The 27,243-nt window shown below is 33.5% G+C and overlaps 3 protein-coding genes across 6 annotated transcripts in view; 1 reads left to right on the top strand and 2 right to left on the bottom strand.

The window, feature by feature from the left end:
* Nucleotides 1-581, bottom strand: part of LOC117123361 — a 2,559-nt gene extending 1,978 nt beyond the window's left edge. Inside the window, exon 1 of one of the 2 annotated variants that reach the window (XM_033269245.1) lies at nucleotides 433-581. The gene's annotated coding sequence lies outside the window, so the exon portion shown is untranslated. The other variant, XM_033269246.1, reaches the window with a different exon arrangement.
* A 262-nt stretch (nucleotides 582-843) lies between these two features.
* LOC117123359 (tRNA modification GTPase GTPBP3, mitochondrial-like) lies at nucleotides 844-6,939 on the top strand. Its single transcript, XM_033269242.1, has 8 exons — nucleotides 844-1,199; nucleotides 2,185-2,320; nucleotides 3,139-3,292; nucleotides 3,521-3,593; nucleotides 4,649-4,792; nucleotides 5,068-5,233; nucleotides 5,606-5,941; nucleotides 6,340-6,939. The coding sequence occupies exons 1-8, from the start codon at nucleotides 950-952 to the stop codon at nucleotides 6,563-6,565; spliced, it is 1,485 nt and encodes a 494-aa protein (XP_033125133.1). The 5' UTR covers nucleotides 844-949; the 3' UTR covers nucleotides 6,566-6,939.
* On the bottom strand, nucleotides 6,741-27,243 carry LOC117123358 (uncharacterized protein DDB_G0290685-like). 3 transcript variants are annotated; one of them, XR_004447848.1, is made up of 10 exons: nucleotides 26,836-27,243; nucleotides 21,748-21,802; nucleotides 20,545-21,085; nucleotides 20,016-20,074; nucleotides 19,394-19,750; nucleotides 19,039-19,070; nucleotides 18,207-18,267; nucleotides 16,211-16,243; nucleotides 9,259-10,671; nucleotides 6,741-9,222 (listed from the first exon to the last, which is right to left on the bottom strand). XR_004447848.1 is itself a non-coding variant. In XM_033269240.1 (9 exons), the coding sequence occupies exons 1-9, from the start codon at nucleotides 27,211-27,213 to the stop codon at nucleotides 10,358-10,360; spliced, it is 1,830 nt and encodes a 609-aa protein (XP_033125131.1). In that variant the 5' UTR covers nucleotides 27,214-27,243; the 3' UTR covers nucleotides 6,741-10,357. The 3 variants fall into 3 exon arrangements, 2 of the variants coding, with proteins under 2 accessions (XP_033125131.1, XP_033125132.1); XM_033269240.1 differs by having other exon boundaries at nucleotides 6,741-10,671; XM_033269241.1 differs by lacking the exon at nucleotides 16,211-16,243 and having other exon boundaries at nucleotides 6,741-10,671.

Below are 27,243 nucleotides of genomic sequence, written 5' to 3'. Positions count from 1 at the left end.
ATATATATATATATATATATATATATATATATATATATATATATATCATACAAATATAAAATAACAGTGAAAAAATGTGTCTGGGAAATTCCAACTTGGACTTGGCAGGGAGCCAATAAGACGCCGTTCCACTGATTAGAAAGGCCTTAAATACTATTTGTATACTGTATAATTATAATTAATAATCTCTAACTATATTCTACAATACAATACTTACTAACTAGCTATACTTGACCAACCAGACAGACCGAAGAGGTGCTTCTCCCCTCACTTCACAAACACAACAGGGAGTGCTATTTATAGGACGTTCCTGCTAATAGACATATTCTGGGCAGGCAAACATTGACTACCACATTGACGGTCTACTATACTGGAAAAAATACAATTTCTACGATTTAAGGTATAAAAAAGCTATAAAAATGTTAACTATACCGTAGAGTACTTAGTTACTTAGTACTATAACCCGCCTACACTCTTGCAAAACAAAACAGAATACTGCTTCTCTAACAACTCGCTAGTCGTAATGTACTTTTTTTTTTACAGAATTTGCAGCTTTCTAAACAAGTAACATTACATCATGGGGCTTTTATGTTTTTTAAACAATAGATGGGTTAGACGATTTTATTAAAAGGAGAATTTTATTTGAATACGAATTAGTCTATATTTTGAGGTAAAATAACTAAATATTAAAAAGCAAAATTGCATTTTCAAAATAAATATACACATTTTGTATTCGAAGAAGAAACTTTAGGCTAAGAACGCACAGTAACTCAAGATCATATGTGATTACTCAAATACACCCCTGCCCAAAAAAAAGCATATCCTGAGATAAGTCAACCATGACGAACAAAACAAAATTGAGAGGTGGTACGGTGCCTGCGTTGGTGGTGTTGTTGTATGTGTGCTACATCGTAACTAATTTGAATGTTTACTATAGTTTTTTTAGGCAATGGTTTTGGTTTCGCACATTAGAAGGTTCTCACAAAACATATATCGTGGAACCATATTTGCATTATCGTCTGGATTTGGTAAATGTGGTGTTGCAGTTATAAGAGTGTCAGGCCCACATGTTCGATCAACAATCATGAGCTTAACGGGGAGAAGTCGTCTTCCAAGACCCCGTCAGGCAACCCTAGCCAACCTTTACAACCCTACAAATAGGGATCATTTAGACAAAGCACTTGTTTTATGGTTTCCAGGTAGGCCTAAATATAATATGCACTCTTCCATTTAGATTGTATTTCTTTCTTATACAAATTGACAAAAAAAAAACAAAAAAAAAAACTGTACAATCGTAAAAATCTGAGTTCAATGAGATTTGACTTACGGTATCAATTCTTATTTTTTAACTCTCCATTGTCGGATGTGGCACTAAAAATGTTATACTAGTCGTTGGTGGCGCCAGTGTTGATTAGATTGGGAGGGGAAAATAAAGGAGGACAAAATATACAGGGGTGGATTCATTTTTTTTGAAGCAGGGTTTGTCTTATTTGAATACATGACATTGCATGTAACGAAGGATGGCGGGAATGCTCCCCGTCCCCCAATTGGTTCCACAACTGACAGGGGTTTTGTTCGATAGTCGGGAGGGAGATTTTCTCTAAAAACTGGGTGCCATTATTAAGAAACCCCAGCGGATGCGAAAGCCCCATAAGCTTGGACTCGTTTACAAAGGAAAAAAATGTATATAAAATTATAATGCAGGTGTGGAGGCAGGTTGGCGCTGTGACAATGGTTTGGTTTTCCAACCTTGAGGTCAGGGTTTCAATCCATCGCTGTGCATTTTGCTTGTGTCCCGGAACAAGGCACTTTATCTACATATTGCTTTCAGTCTACACAGCTGTATAAGTGGGTCAGTAAATTGCTGGGAGTAATCTGCGGTGGACCAGCGTCCCACCAAGGGGAGCATCGCCCTTATCCGCTTCACACTACTTGAAACTGGGGATAAGCTCCAATCCAAGTATAAGCCCTGTGACACAGCAAGGATTTACTATTTTTTTTGATAATGTAACTAAAGAAAGTAAAATGGTGAAAATTATGAAGTGTGTACATGTTCCTTTTTCATTAAAATGCTAAAAAGTAACCATCAACCTTCGTGTTTTAGAATCCCATTTAAAATAAAGGGTTATAATAATATCAAAATGTTATATTTTACATTATTCATCATTCTTTCCTTATGAATAGGACCAAACAGTTTCACTGGAGAAGATACATGTGAGTATCATGTCCATGGAGGGCCTGCAGTCATACAGGCAATACATGCTGCCCTGGGTAAATTGCAGGGACTTCGACCAGCAGAGACTGGGGAATTTACAAAGCGGTATGTACCGTTTTGTATGCAAAGAGTAAAGGCGGTTTGGCGAAGTGGAAACAGTTTAAGTTTGCTAACCTCGAGGTTGAGGTTTCAATCGTTTGCTGTGCATTTGCTTGTGTCCTTGATTAAAGCACTTCAGTCTACCTGGCTGTATCAATCGGTACTAGCAAATTGGAGTAACCTGTGGTGGACTGGTGTCCCACCCAGGAGGAGGACCACACTCTCATCAACTTCACGCTACTTGAAACTGGGGAAGCTCCAGCTCTGTGGGCCCTTGTGGCTTCGGCAAGGATTTATTTTATGTACATGAAAAAGAAAATTTGTATTGCAGATTTTTGTTTTAAATACAATGGATTGTATTTTTTAGATGCTGAATATTTGGTATTGAATGTAATAATGCCATGGAGAGGCTGAGGAGGGAGGTGGACAAGAAAAAAATAAAGTGCACCTTCCAATTCGAGACCCATCTAATTCCGAGACCCCTCTTTTTCGAGACCACTTTTTCAAAGAACCAAATAAAAATCAAAGCTAACCCCCCTAATAGAAGACCGAACCTCAAGCTCACAAATTTTAAGGTCCAAAAGGCGGTCTCGAATCGGAGGGCAAACAGTAGGTACTGGTAGGAATTTGATTCAAGGTGTGAGGCTGAGTAGAAATTCAGAATGTGTCAAGGGAGGTGGGGGGGGGGGATAAAGGTTGAAGGTGCAAGAGGGAGGTGTAAAGGATGGAAATAATATAGGCAGCAGGTTCTAATAGTGAGCATTAAAATAGAATTAATAGCTTATGTTATTAACATTTGTAGGTCTTTTTTATTTCTAAAACAGTGCCTTCCTGAATGGGAAATTAGATTTGACAGAAGTTGAAGGCCTCGGAGATCTAATCCATGCAGAGACTGAAGCACAACGGAAGCAAGCATTACGACAGATGAAAGGGGACCTAAGCCGCCTGTACCAAATGTGGACTGATAAACTTCTTAAGGTTTATGTGTTATTATAAATAAATAAATATGGAAAGCACCTTATAATTCAACCTCCTTAAAATTCATTCGTACTAGGCAAATATAAATGGATATAGGAGTCGTAATATTTATGGTTTGTAATTTTTTTCCTAAATGTAATTTAGTGTCATGCTGTTATGACATAATGTAGATCATTCGTAAGCTTGTTTGATTGGCTTTTAATTGTTTTAAACATTTTGTTATTATAGTGTGTTGCACATATTGAAGCTTTCATTGACTTCAGTGAGGAAGAAAATATTGAAGATGACATACTTGAAAAAGGTAATATTTATTGTCATCTTAAATCAACATCAGTGGAGGTATATATCTCCGTACCGAAGTTACTTTCATGGATTTACAATTATTCGTTGCGTATTACGCAATACTGTACCTTGCAATGTTTTTATGCACTGTTTTTATATTTCTAATGTTTTATATCATTTTATGCATACAGGTTAACTTATTTTATACCGTATCCTTTGTATGGTATTTTAGTATGTCACTGTTTTTATTGTGAACCTTAAAAACAAATTTCATTTACTTTATTTATGACAATAAATTTTGAACTTGAACTTGAGAACAAAATGTGTTGTAATGGGAAAACCCAGGATGTATACCACTTGGTCTCATAGCTCAGTTGGTAGAATATCCGAACGGTAATCGGAAGGTCGGTTTTCTGGAATATTTATTATCATCTTTAATCAACATCAGTAGAGGTATACCGCCATACATAAGTTACTTTCTTGAAGAAGTCCTAAATATCACTTTCATCTTAACACAAGCAAATTGATGATTTATCTACAGACAAATACATGCAAGACCATAGTTTGCTCTGCCCACACTATATATATATATATATATATATATATGATATATATGGTAATGATGTGATGTCAATATGGCCATATTTAGGCTTGTTACATGTTTTTGTCAAATAAAATTTGATAGTCTCGAAAGTGTTTCAAGCCAATGTGCTGGCTAACGGCCATGTGTGCCCAATTTTGCAGGCCTCTGCAATGTCTTTCTTCTTTTAAATATTTCTTGCATGGTGATTATAGTTCAGGACACAGACATTAATGTGTCTTCACATGGAAGCAGGTGTTGTTTGCTAATTTAATTTTTCCCTAGTATGGTTCGCATGTAACATTGTGTTTAGTGTGAATCAGGTACAGTATCAAATCTCTTTTGTGATATGTGAAGCATCTGACAGAGAAAATATTAAAATATTAGACATTCATTCAATAATTCAAACATTCCCAATACTGTATATCATAAACATAGATACCAGCTGTCTTGACTTGAAAAAAAAAGAAACAAATGATGTTTTATGTTCCTAGCACGCATTCAAGTAGGCCATATCCACGCCGAAATTTGTCATCATCTTGCAGACAAGAGATGTGGAGAACGTCTACGTGATGGTGTCCACGTTACTATCTTAGGCCACCCTAACGTAGGCAAGAGCAGCTTACTCAATGACATATGTAAGCTATATTATTATTATTATTATTATTATTATTGTTATATATTTATTTATTATCAATACAAATTTTGACACAAAATATATATGTACTGTACAAGGTTTTTAAACCAAGAATTATGCTAATGTATAGTATAGACAATAAATAGTTTGTCTTCTAATTTATATACTGTATATATATTTATACATACTGTATATATACTCTATAAAGTATACTATATACAGCTATATTTTTTATACTACATTACCTGGTATATGTTCATTTCATGGTGCATTCAGGTCAAAGGCCAGCAGCAATTGTGTCACCAACAGCAGGTACCACGCGTGATGTCATTGAGACAACTGTTAACATTGGTGGATATCCTGTCATTTTGAGTGACACTGCTGGTGTACGTCACTCTGAGGACTCTGTCGAAATTGAAGGCATCAAGAGGGCCAAAGAAAGGTAAAGTATCAATTTTTCAAATAGTTTCCAATTCATACAGGTCATGGATAAAAATAGAGTCTCAGTATGGATAAGTAAAATATCATGTGATTATTATTTGTTAAAAAAATGTTTCATTTTCTTTTCTATGTCAGGATTGAAAACATATAAAAATACCAAGAACATTTGTAATCATTTATTACAATGTTTTAGTACAGTAGAGTGTTCATATATAATTCTATTTATACATACTGTATTTGTATATTGGTTCATATTAGAAAATATTTATTTTTATCATACAAAGAACTACTGTAGATGTTCTGATACAGTGCAGAGTGTGTGTGTATATATAATTACATATTCATACATATATTTGCATATTCATATTTTCAGTGCACATGAGGCAGATGTAGTGATTTTAATGACAGATGCTTTAGAAGCTGCTCAACATTCTGTCAGTACACTGTCATTTAGAACTTACCTAAGCAATGTATCTACCTCTTTGAACCCAGAGGCATCATCACTCGATTACATGATCGTAATCAACAAATCAGATGTGGTCCCGGTAGAGAGTTCATATAAATTAAAACATTTAATCCAAGAACTAAATGGAAGTGAGAAGCAAAGACATGATAATGATGATTATATGCATTGCTGTTTAATTTCCTGCAAAACAGGAGAAGGAATTGAAGACTTGTTGAGCATTCTAGCAAAAAAGGTGGAGCATATGTAAGTTGAAACCACTTTTGATCCTCCCTCTATTAAATTGGAATATCTAAGGTATATATGTATCACAGACTTGTACATAAATAGGATTGACAAGATTCCCAGGGGTAGAATTTACTTTCCTAAGAGCTCCAAGAATTTAGGATTTGAAGGGCTTTAAAGCACGACACTCACTGCATTTTACAATGGTCGTACGATGAATACAATTCCGCTCCCTCTGAGCAATAGACAACGCGACATTGTCTGCTGATTGTCGCTGGCAGTCTGAACGGATCATCATTAAAAACGATCCGTTTGCACGCACACATTGTGGCATTGCATTCTTCATAGAATCGTGTTGGTTGACGACCGTTTCATACATAGGAGTATTAGACTTGCTGTAATATTTTCTCGGTCCCCAGGTGTATTAATCCACAATCACACTCTCCAAGCCTGACCCAGCAGCGTCACAGACATCACTTAGAGCAGGCTACGGCAGCCCTTGAGGATTTCTTTCACCAGTCTGACGTGGTCTTAGCAGCCGTGTACCTACGGATTAGCCTCAGACAGCTTGGTAAAATCACTGGTAAAGTTGGTGCCGAGGACATTCTGGATGTTGTGTTCAAAGATTTTTGCATTGGAAAATGATCCTAATTTTACAAGATATTAATTGCATATTTGTCTTTTAATTTCTGGCAATTTTATACAGCTCAATTCTTCCATCATACTTAGTCATTGTATCAACTTCTGGCATTAAATATCAGCTTTATAAGAAATGGTTATTAGACTCTTAAAATCAGATATGTGCAAAAAAACTGTTTGTTTTTTAAAGTTTTATTATTTTCTCCTCCAATTGTACCACATCACTAACATAAAACTAAGAAAGCTAGAGGTAACAAGAGAATTGTGTAAGTAGTCCATCTTTTATCTACTGATAAACTGAAGATTAATTTGATGAGCATTTGTTTATCCACAACAAAACATGCAAGGTCTTACATAATGTTATTTACATATCCTGACAACTTGAAACTGTACAATTAGGGAGCTTTCGATTATGTAGCTTGAGCCCAAGACAGATTCTATTGTCATAGATTTGGGCCAAACTGCATCCTAGAATTCAGACAAAAAATAAACATCCTCACATGCGCAGATAATTTTACATGATGCCTGTATGTTCTAGATTTTATCGAATGATACTGGCATTTATAATGCGCCTCTTCCTTGAGGTTATACAGTGCAGTTCTTTTCCCTGGTCATTGGGTTAAGTGTTGCCTCAACCCCACAAGGTACCCATTTATACTCCTGGGTGGAGAGAAGCAATGCAGATAAAGTACCTTGCTCAAGGACACAAGCGAAATGCAGCGCGAGGGATTGAAACTCTGACCTTGTGATTGGGAAACCAAACCGTTCCCGCTGCACCAAACAGTACAAACGAAAGCCCCCTATTACCATACACTGTACTGATGCAGGTTTCAATCCAACCTGTTTGAACACAACATTTTATTGAGTTCTTGTACCTGTTATCAATAATGTATTGATAACAATGATAACATTAAAAGTTGTGTGTAATATTATTAATGGTACTGTTTCAGTAGTGGTGGCATTAGGTATTCTGCTACAAATGCTCATTATCAGTTTAATTAAAATGTCCAAATGATCATTAATGATCATAATTATAATACAGTACAGAGTATATATGGTACTTTAATTATATTGTAATTATCAAGTAAAACAATAATAGTAATCCATTTAAAAAGTTAAAATAGAAATTAGCTACAATAATTAAAATCAGTTTTATTTTAATAAACATGTTCTCATATCTAAAAATAAAAACTAAATGATGGGATAAAAAAAATACAATTAAAAATTTAGTTGGAATCATGTATAATTTTAATAAAATAAGGGTATTGTGATAGATAATGCTCTAAAAAGTATTCCTACTTACGAATTAAAACAGAACTTAAGTACATTATGTACCCCATATATATATTTAATGATTAAAATAATACAGTCCAACAAATATATACACTACCAAAAACAAATGGCGGAAAATAAAATTCTTATCAAAAATTTATTTTACAGCAAAAATCATCCGAAACAAATTAATATTTTCTCAGCATGGTTATTAAACATGCACGAGATGTTCTATCTATTGCGTTTAAGACTCTGTGGACCGCGTTTACCATACTTACCCCAGCAGGAAATGTATTGACAATAGGATTTGGTAGTAGAGTACAATAAACACACACATTTATACAGCACAAGGTGAGGCTGGTGAAAGATTGGGCTGCATGCTCTGAGGCTTTGATGGGCATACACAATATCAGATTCAAATTAGCAGCCCAAGTGATTTAATCGCAACCCTATACACATGGTCTTTTATATAAATTAATAAATTTAAACCATCTTGATAAATGTTTCTTAGAATTATGAAGAATAGGCCTGTCTGATTTAATGTCTAGTGACTATTCACAGCACATCTACCATCCAAGTAAACAATAAAGTTAAAATGAATGATAGAGAAACTAAAAATTACTATTTAAATGATTTTTCAATCCAATCCCTCCAAATGTAGAATTAACATTCACAGTTCACAATGAAAAGGATCGTAACATGATTGCCATGGTACAATAAACATTTTTTTATATTCTGCCTAGGGTCATCTATTTTTCATCACTTTCGATAGGATTGAACAGTTTATGTATTTTTTTATGAAAAAATTATATTCTCTAATTGACAAAAATCATTTTATGTAACTTGTTAGGGGAGGGAGGGTAGCGGAAGTTTTTGTACTCTCTTGAAAAAAATTGAATGGCACCTATGCAACCAGTTAGTTAGTCTCCCAGACATTGATAGTGTATAATACTGGTGATTGTTTTTAGAAAATACAATTAATAGTAAATAGCCTGCCAGCATCAGTTCTGAATAACACCTGCTCTTGCCAATGAATTCTACTTGCATGTGATTTTGAAATAAGAGAACCATTACAAAGCAACTACTGTACCTGTAAAGCCAGCCACTCATTACGTTGTACGACCGTCGCATGATGAATCTAACACTGCTCTCTGCGAGCGATGGACAACGCGACGCCGTCTACCGATTTTCAGCAGCAGTCTGAACAGATCGTCATTAAAAATGATCTGTTGCGCGCGTGTCGTCGCGTTGCGTTCTTGATAGAATGGCGTCGTGCGTAGTGAGTGCCCGGCTTAATACTTAAAAAAAAAAATCAACCTCAGTGTCTATAAGAAGACTTAAAACTGTCAGCTAGTTAAGTAGATTATTATTGCAGTAATCCAAGGTATCACCTAGTAAGCAGACATTACCTAGTAAGCAGACATTACCTAGTAATCTAGTTATAACTACTTATATCAAAGGTACCAAATTTCCCTAACACTGTGAGCCCTGAATATAATAACAAGATGCAGGGGCGTACGGTGAAAAATCTAAGGGGGTTCGAAACGAAAGCGCAGGGGGCGAGCTGAACTCGGAGCAATTTAGCGAAGCTTTCAGAATTCGCGGGGTGCGTTATTTGTGAGTGAAGCGAGCATATTTAAAGGGCACTTTCTTTCACGGTACGCGCCTGAGATGTCTTATCATTAGGACTGGAAAATGTCAATACCATATACTGTATGGTCCTTTGATATAATTAAATATTTATTTAAAATCTAATGATGTAGATACATAGTATATTATATTTGTACCTACTTAACATTATTGAAAAGGTATGCTATAACTAAAATGTATAGTTAAGGCCAACTCAAGACAGCGTCATACGATGCAGCTCGACATGATTTGTTGCTGTGTCGTGTCAGTGCAAGTTAAATGCAGATGCAAGGGTTTGCATCGGGAACAGTCGAGTCATAGAATTTTAAACATTTTAAATATTTCTCACGACAGCTTAAGACTGTTCGTGACGATGAGTAACGTAGGGCTGCATCATACAACGCTGTCTGTTGGCCTTTAGCTACAAACTGAAAAAAGCAAATACAATACAATATGTCCAGAATACTGCACCATTAATCACCAACAATAATTAACAACAATAATAATAATAATAACTGCTAGAAATGCTTATTTAATAACTAACCCTATTATTGAATTTTGTAACATAAACTCGTTATAACGATCTTGTATTCACTAAATTTATCATTGAAGTCTTTTGATCAAAAAGCTTGAATACAAAAATACATGTGTTTACAAAACGATTTCCCTTTGCAAAATGCAGACACAATGTTATGAGGTGCATGTTATAATTAATATAATTTATGGACATCTGTGTGACAAAATCAACTAAATATTTTTGTATATCTAACTGAAAGACTGAAACAACCCACAACATTATTTAGATCTATTTTTTAAACATAAGAATTTAAACTAAAAAGGAACTATATTGCTTAATATGACCAAGGACTTTTAACTGCAAAGTCCTTAATATGATGATTATGCATAGTCATCATTGTCTTGATTACCATTATCCCCCATGTCATGAGCATCATTAGCATCATCTTTGTTCTGGTCATTATCCCCTTTGTTTCTATATTGAGCTTCAAAATTGTCTGGTACATCAATCTCTTCCTCATCTTCCCCTCCTTCTCCATTCTCTTCTTCCCCTACATTCCCTTCCTCTTCTTCTTCTTCTTCTTCTTCTCCATTCTCTTCCCCTCCATTCTCCTCTTCCCCTCCATTCTCTTCTTCCCCTCCATTCTCTTCTTCCCCTCCATTCTCATCTTTGTTAACACCATCTAGTTCTTCCCCTGTAATAAGAGGTGAATATGCATTATATAATTGATTAAAAATCATGCACATAAAACAATGGGAAGGAACTGCCAATAACAGAAATAATTATAATGTACATGGGTAATGTACAACTGTGTATTTAAATCATAAATTAATAAGTCAAGCATGTTCAGGAATTGAACCATCGACCTTGTAAATGGAAGGTGAAAACTTTGACCGCTAATTATACAATTCACTTGCATCATATTTTAGATTAACAATACAAAATATGTTTTGATATACAAAAAATGGGCCTCGACAGGCACTAAATTATAATGGTGGATAGCTTACAAATACAGTATAAAGCATAACACCCAAACGTATGCTAATAAGCTCTAGATTTACTAGCAGCTGGAAACGGAGCGCAGTGTCTTAAATCTAACCTTGACTGCAGTTAAATGAGAATGCTGGGTTATCCTTGGTGTTTAACACCAAATAAATCCAATTCAATAATGGATAAATATTAAACATGGACCAGTTGGAAAAGCAGAATGCAATACTGTACTACTCATGCTGAATTAATGTACAGTAATTTGATATAATTCAGTTAATGCCCAAAATGCAAAGATAAAACATATGGTCTATAAGCAATGTAAATTTATATTATTTAAACCATAATTAATACAGTAGTAGTATGTTTACATTCAGAATGTAAACAGCATATGGTGCAAACATGTGTCTGAGAACTGTATGCAGTCAACAAAATACATGCTACAGTGTTTGATAACCCTTACGTCTTTTACCGTACATACAAACATTACACATGCCTACATAATATACATACATATATACATGCACAAACATGTACTAAACATTCCAACCACCAAACATTAAAAAGTGAAACTGTTTCAAACAACTCAGCGACAATATGGATACATTTTCTATGAACCCACCATTGTTAAAAATTTTACATAAAAATGAGCACAACACACAAGTTATATGCATCAGAAAATGAAAGTTTAATCATCAATTTTTGATTAGAAAATAAACAGAATCAAAAATCATGTATGTGGGGTGGGCAGTGGCAGCACCAGTGGGGTGAGAGTGCACGGAATGAGTCAATCAGGTCCAAGTATCTTGTCAAGATGATGTATTATTGGAAGTCTCTGTAAAGCACAGACGGGCAAAATGCAGCCTGATTGCAATTTTGTTGCGGCCTGCAAAGGTAATTTTAAAACCCTATGTATGTGGCGTGACTACCACCTTGTGGCAAATAAACCCCTGGTTGTTTTGGCCTGATGTCTATCATCTGTAAAAGTAACATTAAAAATGAGCACATAAGCGAGACTTTTTTATACCTTATTTTGCGAACTTATTTTTTTCAGATCATCAGATGAGGGTGGGAAAAAATGAAAATAAAATTTTGGTTTTTTATTTAGCAAAGAGTTTTGCCAAAAACATACGGAGACGATAAAAATGTAAACAGTGTAGTAATGGGATGGTTAAGTGCTTTAAATTTATATAATTAGGTAGAAATATATATATCCTCTTTTTTGGAGAATTCAAGGCAGCGGCTGGCATATAAAAATCAAGAAAAACTTTTCATTTTTTAAAATTTCCATTTTTTCGTGGTGATGGTTGCGTTAATTGGTCAAACATAAAATTTCATTTTTCTTCGAAATCATCATTGTTGGTGGGTGCTTGTCTAAAAAAGCAGTCCATTAAGGTTTCTAAAAGAACATTGGAATCGTCAAATTTTCACCATAAAGCGTCTGTGTATGCGTGTGGCCCTTAGTGTTAAATCAAAAAATAAATTTGACCCAATTTTTATGCCCACCCTTGCATAATGCTCTTGTCACAAAGGCTGTTGTTTGTCAGAGATATCATTGGAATTTGACACGGAACAGAAATTCGTCAAGATTCACCACAAGCAAGATGGCTGCAATATTACTGTACATACATTTTAAACACATGAGTGATATCAGTGATATTTATCCTGTGAAAAAAAGTATGATACCAAATGAATAGCCATTAAATTACACACAAACAACCCATACATATGCATCTACTCTACATACCAATATACAGGAAACAAACAACACATAATAATAGATTGACTCTTGTTATTACCAATACAACATAGTATACAAAGTTAATAAAACATTAATTTGATCACATATTTATATTGAGTCATTTTGGATTATTTCACCCTTGTAAACTAGTTGTAAGAACCCGTCGGTTTCAGTAATGTCTATCTACAACCTAGTTGTAGCACCTTGCTACAACAGTATATATAAATACGAAGACCAGTTTTTTAGTTTGAATCAACAACTATTGATAGTATTAGATGACACTGTTTTGTACCTTGTTTCATTAACCCAGTACCGCATGATAACAGTTAATTAAATAAAATTGATATACAATTCTTTAACCATTTTTGTTTCACCTGCTGCCACCATGAAATCTTCCAAGAGAAATTAAGTTTTAATCAAAATTAAATAAATATAAATCATTTATCATCACTGATCACTAAAATGTTCAGATCGCAATACTTAGTTTTGGAATTGATACAATTTGTTATAATTATATACTGTGTTGGAAAATACAGATTTTTTAAGGAGAATTAATGGCAGCATAAGCAGAAGGAAATAAATTTTTAAGAGAGGCAGGTGTGCTATCAGGTTGAAAAAAATCATCAATATCGTTAGGCAGTGGATTCACAAATCAAGGTACAAGATAATATACTTAATCCTTAAATGAAATACAATAATTGTTCTTTGAACATTTCTCATACTTCAAATTATGTTATCATCCAAGTGCACATATATAGTTATGTGAAAGACTTTCAACAAGGATTGAATACAATCACGTAAAGAAGATGTGATTTTTGAAGGAATAATTTTAGAAGTTTGAGTAACATTTAATGCATACCCAGAGAAAATTTTTGCCTTGTGTGAATTAGGTATTAGAGGCAACTGTCAGTATTGAGTATTCAATAGAGGCATTCGTCTGTTATATGTATTGAACATTCAATAGGTCTTGTCATAAAAAAAAATGCTGTTAGGATTAGCTGTCTCTTATACACATCTAGATGTGTATAAGAGACAGATATTACTGTACATACATTTTAAACACATGAGTGATATCGGTGATATTTATCCTGTGAAACAAAATTGGATACAAAATGAATGGCCATTAAATTACACACAAACAACCCATACATATGCATCTACTCTACATACCAATATACAGGAAACAAACAACACATAATAATAGATTGACTCTTGTTATTACCAATACAACATAGTATACAAAGTTAATAAAACATTAATTTGATCACATATTTATATCGAGTCATTTTTGGATTATTTCACCCTTGTAAACTAGTTGTAAGAATCCATCGGTTTCAGTAATGTCTATCTACAACCTAGTTGTAGCACCTTGCTACAACAGTATATATAAATACAAAGACCAGATTTTTAGTTTGAATCAACAACTATTGATAGTATTAGATGACACTGTTTTGTACCTTGTTTCATTAACCCAGTACCGCATGATAATAATTAATTAAATAAAATTGATATACAATTCTTTAACCATTTTTGTTTCACCTGCTGCCACCCTGAAATCTTCCAAGAGAAATTAAGTTTTAATCAAAATTAAATAAATATAAATCATTTATCATCACTGATCACTAAAAAGTTTACATCGCAATAAATAGTTTTGGAATTGATACAATTTGTTATAATTATATACTGTGTTGGAAAATACAGACTTTTTAAGGGGAATTAATGGCAGCATAAGCAGAATTAAATACATTTTTAAGAGAGGCAGGTGTGCTATCAGGTTGAAAAAATCATCAATATCGTTAGGCAGTGGATTCACAAATCAAGGTACAAGATAATATACTTAATCCTTAAATGAAATACGATAATTTTCAAACTTGTTCTTTGAACATTTCTCATACTTCAAATTATGTTATCATCCAAGTGCACATATATAGTTATGTGAAATAAACGTAAAAGTGAACTGCATATCTTTTATTTTATCTCCAACTCCAAACATTCTTCAGTTGAAACCAAACATTCCAGTGATCTGTCATCGGGTGACATAATTAATGTTGAAATACTGAATCCCAACACGATGTCGAGCATTTCAATACTTGGGAGTATGATATGATGTATTATACTTTCTTATCCAAGATTAATCAGTGGATCTTTTGGTATATGTCATCTAATTAGCTATGATTCAACAAGTGGCTTCATTTACATATTTGCTGGTTGAGCCACAGTGTAGAATACGGCTGTATCACCGTATGTTAGGAAAAACAGGTAAAAGTTCCAGTGGCGGATTCAAGGGGGAGTCCCCCCTCCCCCGTCAGCCCAGGCCTCCCCTAAATTATTCAAAATTTTTTTTAAAATAGAGATATAAAGATAATTATATTCAAAATTTATAAGTCTGGAAGTACAATTTCCAGCCATCTAGAGGTGCATAATCACAAATTTTCTTACCTCAGCCCCAACCATGGTGGGGCTGAGGGTGGTATAGATCCTCAATCTGTGAAAGTACCTCCCCGGGCAGAAGTTATGAGTTTAATACCAGATTCACACGAGATCAAGTATTACACTGTACACATGGTAGGAAAAATTTAAGAAGCCTTTTCTGCTACAATGGGTCCGTGTAAAGGTGCACCGGTTAATTATTAATTGATTAATGTGTATTCCCGTGTAAAATCCATTTAAGAAAAATATTGCAGAGGCATGTAAAGCATGGCACTCACTGCGTCATCCAACCGTCGGCCGACGAATCCAATCTTCCTCCCTGTGAGCATTAGAAGACTCCACTCTGTCAGCTGACTGTCAGTGGAATTCTGAACGGATCGTCATTAAAAACAATCTGTTGTGTGTACGTTATGGTGGTGTGTTCTCCATAGAATCGACTGTTGGGGGCAGTGAGTGACCAGACTCTATGTTCTGGATATGTGCGCGTATGCTCAAGGGATAGAGCTTACCTTCATTGTGGCCTTGTCCATATCGTCACTGTCTATGTAACAATTGGACCGACTTTCAACAAGGATTGAATACAATCACGTAAAGAAGATGTGATTTTTGAAGGAATAATTTTAGAAGTTTGAGTAACATTTAATGCATACCCAGAGAAAATTTTTGCCTTGTGTGAATTAGGTATTAGAGGCAACTGTCAGTATTGAGTATTCAATAGAGGCATTCGTCTGTTATATGTATTGAACATTCAATAGGTCTTGTCATAAAAAAAAATGCTGTTAGGATTAGTTTCAAAAGGGCACTGCAAATAAAATTATTCAGTAGTAAAACACTAGCACCATTAAACATCTGCATGAAAGCATATCTGTATAAAGATTTAATGTTAGACCAATAAAAGAACCAATATTCTACTTAATATAAAGATGCATTGCAACAAATGTGTGCTAAATAACAAAATGTATTAAATTTATACAATACTATTCCATAATTGGCAATTCATTGATATACAATACTTATCCATTTACAGATATGCAATCTACAAACGAATTGAAAATCTAAAACAAAAATGATTTACACTCTGCATAATCCTTGCTCTCTGCTATTAAACCTAGATGAAAAAAATGTTCAATATATTTTAAAAAGGTGTTCATTTTAAAACCAAAATGTTCATACTACAAGAATAACAGGAAAAAACAAAAAAACATTAGGCTGCTATATGCATGAGTGGGTGTTTAATGGGTTACATATGTAAACATTATAATATGAAGAGAAAATATTATAGCATATAGATGTGTCTGACAGTGTGTGAAGGTATGTTGGAAAGGGGAATATTGAGAACATGAGAACAATTAAATGTTTACTTGGGGAGGAGAGGAAGTAGCTTTTTACTTGGGGTATATTATAAATGTTGAGATTAGAAGCTTTATACAGTAGATATCTATGGCACTATTTGTATGTGAGCTATGGGGGTGGAGGAGTTTTGAAATCATGAAAGCAAGTTAAATTTTTCTTTGTGTTTATATACCACCTTTAGGTGTACTGGACAGGAGAAGGGTTACCAAGCGATGTGTAAATGTGTGTTGGGGACGATATTTTGAGGCTATTGAATAAACAGCAAAAATGTAGAAACTGTAAGTAGAATTATAAAGGAAAACCCTAGTTTGAAAGACAAATTAAAAAAAATAGAAGGTAAGTGAAGAACAAGAAATTGAAAGATAAAATAGGAAAAAAGGAATATCAAAGGTCTTCTCACCATAAAAGCACCCAAATTGGAACCCGAACGTATTATACCGGTTTTTGACAAGGTTTTCTTTATTTTTTTAAATATTTCCCACCAAATCTAACGATAGATAATTTCACAGTTTGAAATGTTATAATCTATCAGTGAAGAATAATATCTACAATTACATATAATTCTAAATTTGTCAACATTCGGCTCCTTTTGTGGTGACAAGACAATAAATTATTTAATAACAGAGCACAGCAAACAGAAATAATGGATATGAGGCTGAACAAATATAAGAGCTAATTTACTGTATTTTTATAGCTTTTTTTCAAATGTTTTTCCTTCCTTTAATTATATTTTTTAAAATTCAAAATAGTGCATTATGGGTAGAACAAAGAAAGGGTTGTATAAAAAAAGGAAATGATAATAGAAAGTAACATTATGTAATACTGTACCTGTAAGACTACAAGACAGTATTAAGTGGGATTTAAATTATAAATATTTGGATTGCTTACTATGTGTATTTAAGTAAATTACCAGCTTTTAACTATAAGATTAAAGAATGAGAAAAAATGTGAGGTCTCACCACGAAATGAGACACATCATTGGTGAAATCATATTGAGATATTCACCAAAACAGGCCAAAGTCAATATTTTTACAAAATTTTGATTTTAATGTTTTTGAACAACTTGATACTTATATTTTATGATTGTATACTTTGTAAGTGAATTTTCTTGCCAAAACAGTGTTCTCTGCACATATTCTGTAATTCTAGTCATATTATTTGTACAGGTTAGTTTATTTTTGAGGTCGATTTTCTCAAAACGTGGTTTTTATACACCTAAACTTTAAATGCTCACATCTCTGGATTTACTTATAGTAGGGAAGCCATTCAAAAACCAAATGAAAGCTTAAACTCAATTTCTGAATTTCTAACCATGAGACTCATTTTGTGGCGAGACCTCACAAAGGTTCTTGCCAATTAAGGAAAACATTTATAATACCTCTACATGATCTCTAAGTAAAGGCCAAGTATGCATGCATTTGTTTGGTGCTTGGCTGGTAATCTGGGCTGGGTATACTGAAACAGGGAGTTGCTATACCTTGTAAACAACTTTGAGTCTAGCAACAATACTATTTGCATTTTCTTGTCTTGGGGTATAATAAGCCAACCACCTAAATTTGACCCAATATTGTCTTAAAGGCTGTACACTGCTTTGCTTATATTTCACCAAAGGAAGATGGAAAGAATGAAATGTATGGAATGAACAGGATTTGGAAATTATTAAAAAGTGTAAAATATAGATTATGGGAAAAATGTGCATTATTGAAGGCAAATCTCACCATCCTTTTGAACTTCATCTTCATTAAACAATGGCACGGGATTTGCATCTAATACAACTTGCTGTAGAATTGTGTATAAAAATTGAGCAAAAGAACAAAATTTAACAAAATCAAAGACTTTGAATATGAACCAGGATCATTACCAAAAAATAAATTTCTCATGGACACTTCTAGATCTCAAGTAAACAACCAGTTTTATGAAAAAGAAATACACTTATCAACTTTATAGCTAATATCAATATCATTATTATCTATATTATGGTCATCATCACTACAATTGTTATTGATTTGATCATGAACTTCATTTAACAGATTTTTCAGTTTGTTGGCATCAAAATTAACAATAACAACAATAGTGTACATTTGTGGTACACCCTACCGGTATGTATGGTTCTTAAAAAACTTGTAAAGTATTAAGAATATCTAAACTTGTCAAATAAATGTCTTTGCCGTATTCAAATTCAGAAAATTTGTATCATAAACATTACTATTGTTAATTTGCTGTGCAAACCTTAAAAAATACCATAATTACTTAACATTCAATATTAATTTTACAAGTATGGTAATGGCATGATAATAAAATGATAACCACAGCTCAATAATACAGTAAAGTATATTAACAAAAGTAATAATATCAGAATTGATAATACTACAATTCACTCCATGATTTTCCAGAAAAACAATTTGATAAACAGAACCTTTCAACTTAATATTAAGACATTCAATCAATAAAAACAAAACTGTACTTACACCTCCATATTGATAACAGTGCACATTTAGAAAGAAAAAAAAAAGAATAAAAACAAAAAAGTCAAAATATTCTGCTACGTACCTCATCCTGCACCTCATTCCTAATCTCGTTATCTGAAGCAAAAACAAAATGAAATTTTTTGTTAGTTTCAACAGGAATGGTCAATGCAACTCTCAATTTTCATAGTAGAAGCAGTATCTCATTTACCTAGTCAATCTCCATCCATTATTTACCTAATCCATGGTATTAAATTACATATCCCAATTCTAATTTACCTTGCTTTTATACTTACATATACTGTACCTTCTGCTATTTACATATAGTAGCCCTTCCCATATTTAGCTAGCCTTCCATACTCATCATTTAAGCAAAAATGTTTCTCAACACTAAAATAACTCTCCAGTCTCATTCTAACAAGACATCATATATTGCTTACCATCTCCTTTGTCACTATCATTTTCGTCTTCTTTCTCTGCGGCCAACTGTGCATCACGATAAGCTGCATCTTCATTTTGTTCATCGCCATCCACTCTCTCGCCATGTGAACCCTGTGCCCTGTCTCTCTCATCTACCAGTTTTTCCTCCTCGTCCAAATTTTCTTCATCATCTTCATCTCCACCATTTGCCATATCTTGCTGCCGGTTTTCTTCCTCTTCTTCATTTTTTTCTTCATTCTTATTTTCTTCTTCATTCTTATTTTCTTTGCTGCCAGTTTCTTCATTTGGAACGTTTACCTTTTCATCATTGACCTCCATCTGTGGAGGCCCAGGATCTTGGCCTTGTTCCTGTTGTGCTGTGGAGAAAAACAATCATATTTCAATCATTTTTGAAAGGATTTTCATTCCAGGAATGAGATAAGATGATAAAAAGGTATTTAATTTTGAGCAAGCATTATTATTATTTTTGAAATTTCCTTCACATTTACATTTTGATGTCTGTTGAAAGTTACAAACAGCCTGAGTAATTTTTGTTGGGTTGGCCCGGATGAAGCCCATGGACAGATTTATAAAGTTCTATAGCCAGTATTTTTTTTTTTTTTTTTGCAGTAGATTACTCACTTTCCTCAACTTTCTGTTCTTCTACAGGTTCATTTCCCTCTTTTTTCTCTTCTTCTTGACTATAAATTCAACAACAAAAAATATTATTGGTAACATTGTTCAGCCAACAAAAAATGTCCTGTTGCCTAAGTAACTGAACACTGAAAATATTAAAGCAAAATCAGTCAGGATTTTCTTAAGTTCATGTATAACCATAATTAACCCCATGTATTTTTCCTGATAAAGTTGTAACCATTGGATTAAACTCCATGGTTAGGTACCAAATTATTTATTTAAAAATTGAAAAGTGACCCTTTTATTCATCATACATTTAGTCAGCTACTGTGACATATAGACCATTGTTATGCTGCAGCCTAATTCAGCTAGTTTGCTATGACCTTAAATTTATAGCAATCTACATAGAAGTACTCTCTCAATAAACACTTCCACTAGGCTCATAAGACAAATTTACTCAGAGCTGTTGAGCTTGTATGTAAAACAATAAGACATAAATAATATTAACCAACAATACAATATAATAAATACTTACATTTCTTGTTGTGGTAGTTGAGGCAGTTGATTGACAAGTTCAGTTTCTGCCTTGACAACAGGTGGGTTTGGGTTATACTGGTTGGTCTTCACATTCTGTTGGAAGTTGTACTGATTCTTATCATCTTGAGGGTTTAACATGTTCTGCTGCTGTTGTTGCCCGATTTGCTGCCCATATGTAGGATTCCTCAAAACATTTCCCTGTTGTTGTAGCAGTAGTTGTTGTTGTAGTTGTTGTTGTTGTTGTTGTCCGGCAGGAAGTTGCTGTGTCTGGCCAAGATTATACTGCTGCTGGTTGTTGAACTGCTGATAACCTTCACGTTGAACGGCACGATATTGGTTTCGCACCTGCTGTAGTTCCGCCTGAAGAGAATGTAAAGTTGCTTGCAGGTTGTCCTTCACCGTAAGGGCCTGTTGACGTTGTACTTCACATTCTTGCAGCTGGTCTTGTGTCCTGAGAACATCCTCATTGTGTTGTTTGTTGTGTGTTTCATGCATCTCCTGGTATTTCTCAAACTCTTGACGCATATTATCAAACTCATCTTTAACAAGATTTAAAAAATTAGATACTGTACTGTACCATGGAGGAATACTGTACTAACCTTATTATTAATAATAACTCAAATGCGAATATCTTTATTTATAATAAAAGAAAATAATAGAGAATAAAATTTAGAAGAATAAGAAAATAAGTTTTTTTTCCCCTTGGGACAAGACCAAGAATCTTTATTAAATTACAAGCAAGTCTCTGGCCAAATATCATCATAAATAATAATAATACTAATTTCAATTTATTGTTTTATGTTGGGCTTATATTTCAACTACTGATAGGTGGATAGATAGATACTTAGCATGAAATTTGTAAATTAGTGAAAACTGATTATTATTTTCTCATAGAAATTTTGGATGCATCATCAAAAGGAAAAAGGGATTTAAAAACGACAACAATCACCATTGTCTTGTTACGTGCAGAGGTGCGGGCAACAAGAAGGAATATGTTTGGTACTCTATTGAAAAAGATAATAACATGTTCATGCGGTGGGACTGGATTAATAATTCACATACTGTAAATCTGATGTTTTATGTGTTCATAAATTTTGGCTTGGTTGTTATTATCCAAACTACATTTGTTTCCAAATTAAAGTATGTGGTAATTCCTTTTGGAAAATAGTCACTGATCACAGATACAGGAATTCATACTCACTTCTTGTACTATCTAGCTTTCTCATAGCATCAGTGTAGTTTCCTTGGAGGTGTACCTATTGAATGAATATTACAAAATATATTTCAATGATTAATTCTACTATGCATGGTGCAATTTTCAACCAATGAAGACTGTATCACACTCCTAGCCACACAGTACATCAAACATCTACCTCATTCCATACTGCATGCAGCATTACTGTATGCTGTGCTCCACCCCAATGCAAAAATTTACTCATTTTTTTAATTATTTAATTGAACATGAGTGATAAACAGAGTGGACGTGGCAAAAATATTATCTAAACAAGAACCCCAAATAGGATGAAGAACTGAAAAAAACATGAATACAAAAGTCACTGGATTCTAAAAGGATAAATACTTTATGGATGATGGAACCTTTAGTGTACACCCTGCTGAGAACACTACAGTATCCCTTTGGTTTGAATAATTTGCATCACAATTATTAAGCATACAATAGCCTAAAATAGTGTTGACAGCACGAGTTTGTAAATGTTATTAAATGCTTTGAGTTGGACCTTCTGTGACATCTTTTTAATAATGACTTTTTGTCACATATTATTGATTGATTTTTTAAAAGGCTGTGACATACAAAATGTACGTTCGTCTCTCATGTTTTAAGTAATGTTTGTTCTGATAAACCTTGTTTAATTAAAAAATAAATAATCATAGAATTTGTGATAGTGTTAACATTCTTTTTTTGTTTAAAAATCATTTACAATTTTACAATTTTAATCTTGATTTGTTCATTTAATTTTTATAATGTATGTATATGGAAATGAATTAACAAATTCAAAATTACAGTGTAGTTGAAATATCCAAGATGGTCACCGTGGAACCCCTGGTTGAGTTGGCATGGAATGACTGATTTGTCACTTGAGCATCTCATATCCATAAGGTTAAAATTACTGGAATTTCTTTAATACTCTTCTATTGTTATTATTCTTTATATTTAATGGTACTATTATGGCTGTTTTTCCATGCCATGTTCTATAAAGAAGTGATTGTCTAGCAACAAATCTTCTATGTTGTAGTATAGGCCAAATCAATTGTTTTTGAATCTCCGTAATACTACTATTCCTTTCATAATTTTTAGTAGCGTACCGAGCTGCTTTATTTTGAATCGATTGTATTTTGTTGATTTGTTTTTGTTGATATGGATCCCATAATGTCTGCGCATATTCCAACATGTGTCTAACGAATGTAGTGTAAGATTTATTTTTAATTTCAATAAGGCAATTACGAAAGTTTCTTCTTAGCATGTTAAGCGTATTGTTTGCTTTTTTGGTCATTCTGTGAATATGAGCTTGCTAAGCTCAACTCCAAGATAACTAAGTTGTTTTGTTGATCGGAGAATAACATTACTCATTGTATATTTACAAATTGCTTTTTTGGTCATTCTGTCAATATGAGCTTGTAAGCTCAATTCCAAGATAACTAATTTGTTTTGTTGATTGGAGAATAACATTACTTATTGTATAATTATAATGCTGATTATTTTTTTTTATTTATTGCTTATTTTTTACTTGGCATTTGTTGGGGTTAAATTTCATTTGCCATTTATTGGACCATTCCACTACTTTATAATAATAATAATAATAATAATAATAATAATAATAATAATAATAATGTTTAAAGCACCGGTATCCGTTTAAAGAAAATGCTCATGGCGCCCCTCCACAAGAAGTCAAATATATGACATCTTGAAGTTGTTTGGCATCCTGGTCATCATTAATACATTTAAACAATATGCAATCGTCAGCAAATAGTTTCATTTCAGAAATTATTTTTTCTGTGATGTCGTTAATATAGACTAAGAACATGGGGGGTCCTAAAACTGTACCTTGTGGAACTCATGATTTTACATTTGTTTTATTAGATATGTAGCCATCTACAACTACCAATTGGTATCAACCTATTAACCATGATTTAATCCAATTGTGTGCACTTCCTTTTATTCCATAATAAATAATTTTGTGTAAAAGCCTTTGGTGGGGAACCGTATCAAATGCCTTTGAAAAATCAAATACTAGGCAATCAGTAACTTTCTTTGCATCCATATTTTTTGTTAGTATTTCAATCGTATTTATTAATTGTGATTCGCAACTATGGCCTTGTCTAAAGCTGTGTTGATTTATGTTCAGTATTTTTCTTTTATCAAGATGATCCATAATATTACTAAAGATTATATGTTCCATTACTTATACATGTCACACATGTGAGTGACACTGGTCTATAATTTGCTGGCATAGATCTATCACCTTTTTTAAATAAGGCAGTTAAATTTTCATGCTTCCAATCCTGTTGTACTTCCCCATTTTCTAATGACTGTTGGTATATTTATGTTCGTACGGGTGCCAACAGATCTGCATGGTCTTTAATAATTTGTGTTGGAATCATATCTATGCCCACTGCTTTTTTGGGATTAATACTTATAGTTTGAATATACCATCAAAATTAATTTTGTTTAGGTATGGACTTTGGCCTTTTTCTGGGATATTTGCAATATCTTCATTGGTAAATACTTTCTGGAATTGTTTAGATAAGACTTCTGATTTGTCTTTACCTTCTATCACAAATTTACCTTCAGTTTGCAGAGGTGCAATCCCTGTCCTATCTCTTCTTAGTCCTTTTATGAATGTATATAGTTTTTTAAGGGCACAACCCTGTTCATGTTCATCGAACATGCTTGCAACATATTGGTCATACGCATTTTTAATCTCTATTTTTATTGCTTTCTGAATATGCTTATAATGTTCCCAATCTTTTCAAGTTTTTTTTTTTTTTTTTTTGCTTTTCTAAATTTTTTCCTCCTAATGCTCATAAGCTTTTTTACTTCACTATTAATCCATGGGAGATTAAATTTATCACATTTTTTTTTTTTTTGTTGGAACATGATTGTTTGTGATTTCTATAATCTTGTTTTTGAATTTTATCCAGTGTTGATTTACATTCAAATGTTTTGCATTATTCAGAAAATTGATCTGAAATTGTTGTATTTCTTCCCTTAATTTGTCTGTGTTTGCTTTCCTAAACAAAAAAAATTGCCTTGGTTTTTTTAGATTAATTTTTACTTTCATTTCATACTCCTGTGTCTGACACTAAGTCTGGAGAAGTTGTAACAAATGAGGTCCAGTGTATTTTGTCCATGAGTTGACCGATGCACATGTTGGTGCAATGAATTATCCTTGGCTATTTCAAGCATTTTAATATTGACATGTTGACCGTACTGTGGATTTGGCTTTACTGAGTTACGGTTGCAGTCAATTCCAGGAAGGTTAAAATCACCTGTAAGAAATATATGTCGCAATATATTTATTTATTGATATTTTTTCTAATTTTTCCGATATCTCTTCAAGCGGAATTACGTTGTTGTTTGGCGGTCTACTGTATATACAACTCCAATGTACAAAGTTGGTGATTGATTTTAGTCTTATTTTTCCCAGTATGAATTCAGATTCGTTTCCTTCTTCAACTTGAGTAAAAATAAGATCATCTTTGTAGGCTATAAATACACCACCACCAAACCGGTTTCTATCTTTTCTAATTAAGTTATAACCATTTGGAAACACTTCCGAGTCTGTATAATTCGAGTCCAAATGAGATTCTGTACCCATGATAATATCTGCGTCGTGCTCTTTTATTATTGTGCCCAACTCGGCTTGTTTATGTTTACTTTTAAGCCCTTGGCAATTTATTGACATTATTTTGATTTTTCTTTTTATTTGATTTGTAGCAGCTTTCATATTTTTATTTTTAATACTGTACATGTTTGTCCAATTTGTAGTTGATTCTCATTTAAACTTTCATTTGTTAAGTTATTGTCATTAAGAGTAGAGAATGAATTTTCACCTTCAAATGACTATAACAGATCCATGAAAAAGTTTTGCCTTGTAATTCATTGTATTCTTTAGTAGTATCCTATACATTAATTATGAAGCCATGATCCGCAATCATCACAGTTTATTGCTTTGTGATTACAGGCAACTGGCTTTTCGCATACCCCACAAGGATGTTTAATGGGGCCAGGGTTAGTTTCAATGTCTCCTGCAAGTATTATTATTATTAAAAAAAGAGATGTCTTTTAATGTTCATTAAGAGGAGACGGGAGAAAGGCGCACCTCATTTTCATTGCATTAGGTTCATATACAACTGAACATAAATGTCTGATACAATTATTTTTAATTCTGTTACACAGCCTAACAGCATGCACACTTTCACTCTTCTTTGACCAACAATTTACATGTAACACTTTCACTCTTCTTTGACCAACAATTTACATATAAAGTAATTAGTAAATTACAGTTAGAATAGTCATGCAGTTATGTGTACTAGTATTACTAATAGTTTGTTTCAATTTTCTATTCTTTTGTTTTGGCGACATTTTTTTTTTAAAGAAGTTAATTACGTCAGTCAGGTTTAGTTAATCAATAATGTACTGAAAACCTGAGAGATTAGCACTTAACACTTAGCTACCCCTACTGTGGTATGATGAAGTCCTCCAGTACTGTACATTGTTCGCTAGTCACACCGCTCACACTGTGTGCGATCTGCAATGTCAATGCCTGTCTTGAAAGATGACGTCAGACACATTTCGCACTTTATTGGGTGATGGTGACGTAATGCCATTTACCGTACCTTTAGCAAATGGAAGTAGAAATACGGTACCGGAACCGTATCTCTAGCCACAGCGAATAATAAATATGCCCTGTCTGTACATCGTTCGCTTTTCACAACTCATATGGTACCGTATAGGCTCTAGCCACGGTGTACCATTAATGTAAATTATTGTACAGTACCGGTACTGAAAACTGGTTTCAAATATTGTGCAGGCTCTGGCCAAGACAAATTTGGCATAAGCATGGCCTAATTAATATTAATAAAGCTTTGCCTAGTGATGCCCAGCCTAGAGAAAAAAGATAGGCTAGGCCTGCTGGCTAGGCTGGTAGAAAAACGCTCCAGTGAAAAGCCGGAGTTGGTTCTATGTTTAGTAGGCTTAGGCCCTTAGTCTTTCTCTTTTGTTTCTTAACTAATTTGATTACTGTATAATAGTATAATTATATATACTTACAATAGCATCTCGATAAGAGTCTCTCTCTTGCTTTATATATGCAAGTTCTTCTTTCAAACTTTCTAAGTCTCTTTCAAATTTATCTTTTTGATTGTCGGCACTAAGTTTCAGGGAGCGTAGCTCCTCGTTTAAGTGGTTAACTTCGGTTATCTGGTTCTGTAGTGCTGTGCTTCGTTTTTCTAGGTGGACCTTTTTAACAGCAAGCTCCTCTAACGTGTCTGTCATCTCTTTAACCTCTTTTTGTAGAGCTTTCCCTCTTGATGAAACATTCCAGTAATTAAATGTAAGTATACATATTACTAAAAGTAAACCAATTGTTAGAAATTGTGGTGTTTTTCCTGGCCGAATGTGCCCCCTCGAAACTCCGTTACCAGCCATGTTTGTTGATGATGTGTTGGACTACTTAAC

Source organism: Anneissia japonica, unplaced genomic scaffold (genome assembly GCF_011630105.1).
Source record: "Anneissia japonica isolate Jap-2015-1 unplaced genomic scaffold, ASM1163010v1 scaffold287579_len849171_cov184, whole genome shotgun sequence".
NCBI lineage: Eukaryota > Metazoa > Echinodermata > Crinoidea > Comatulida > Comatulidae > Anneissia > Anneissia japonica.
Note: the sequence above shows the minus strand (reverse complement) of the source record. Positions and strands in the feature narration are given on the sequence as shown.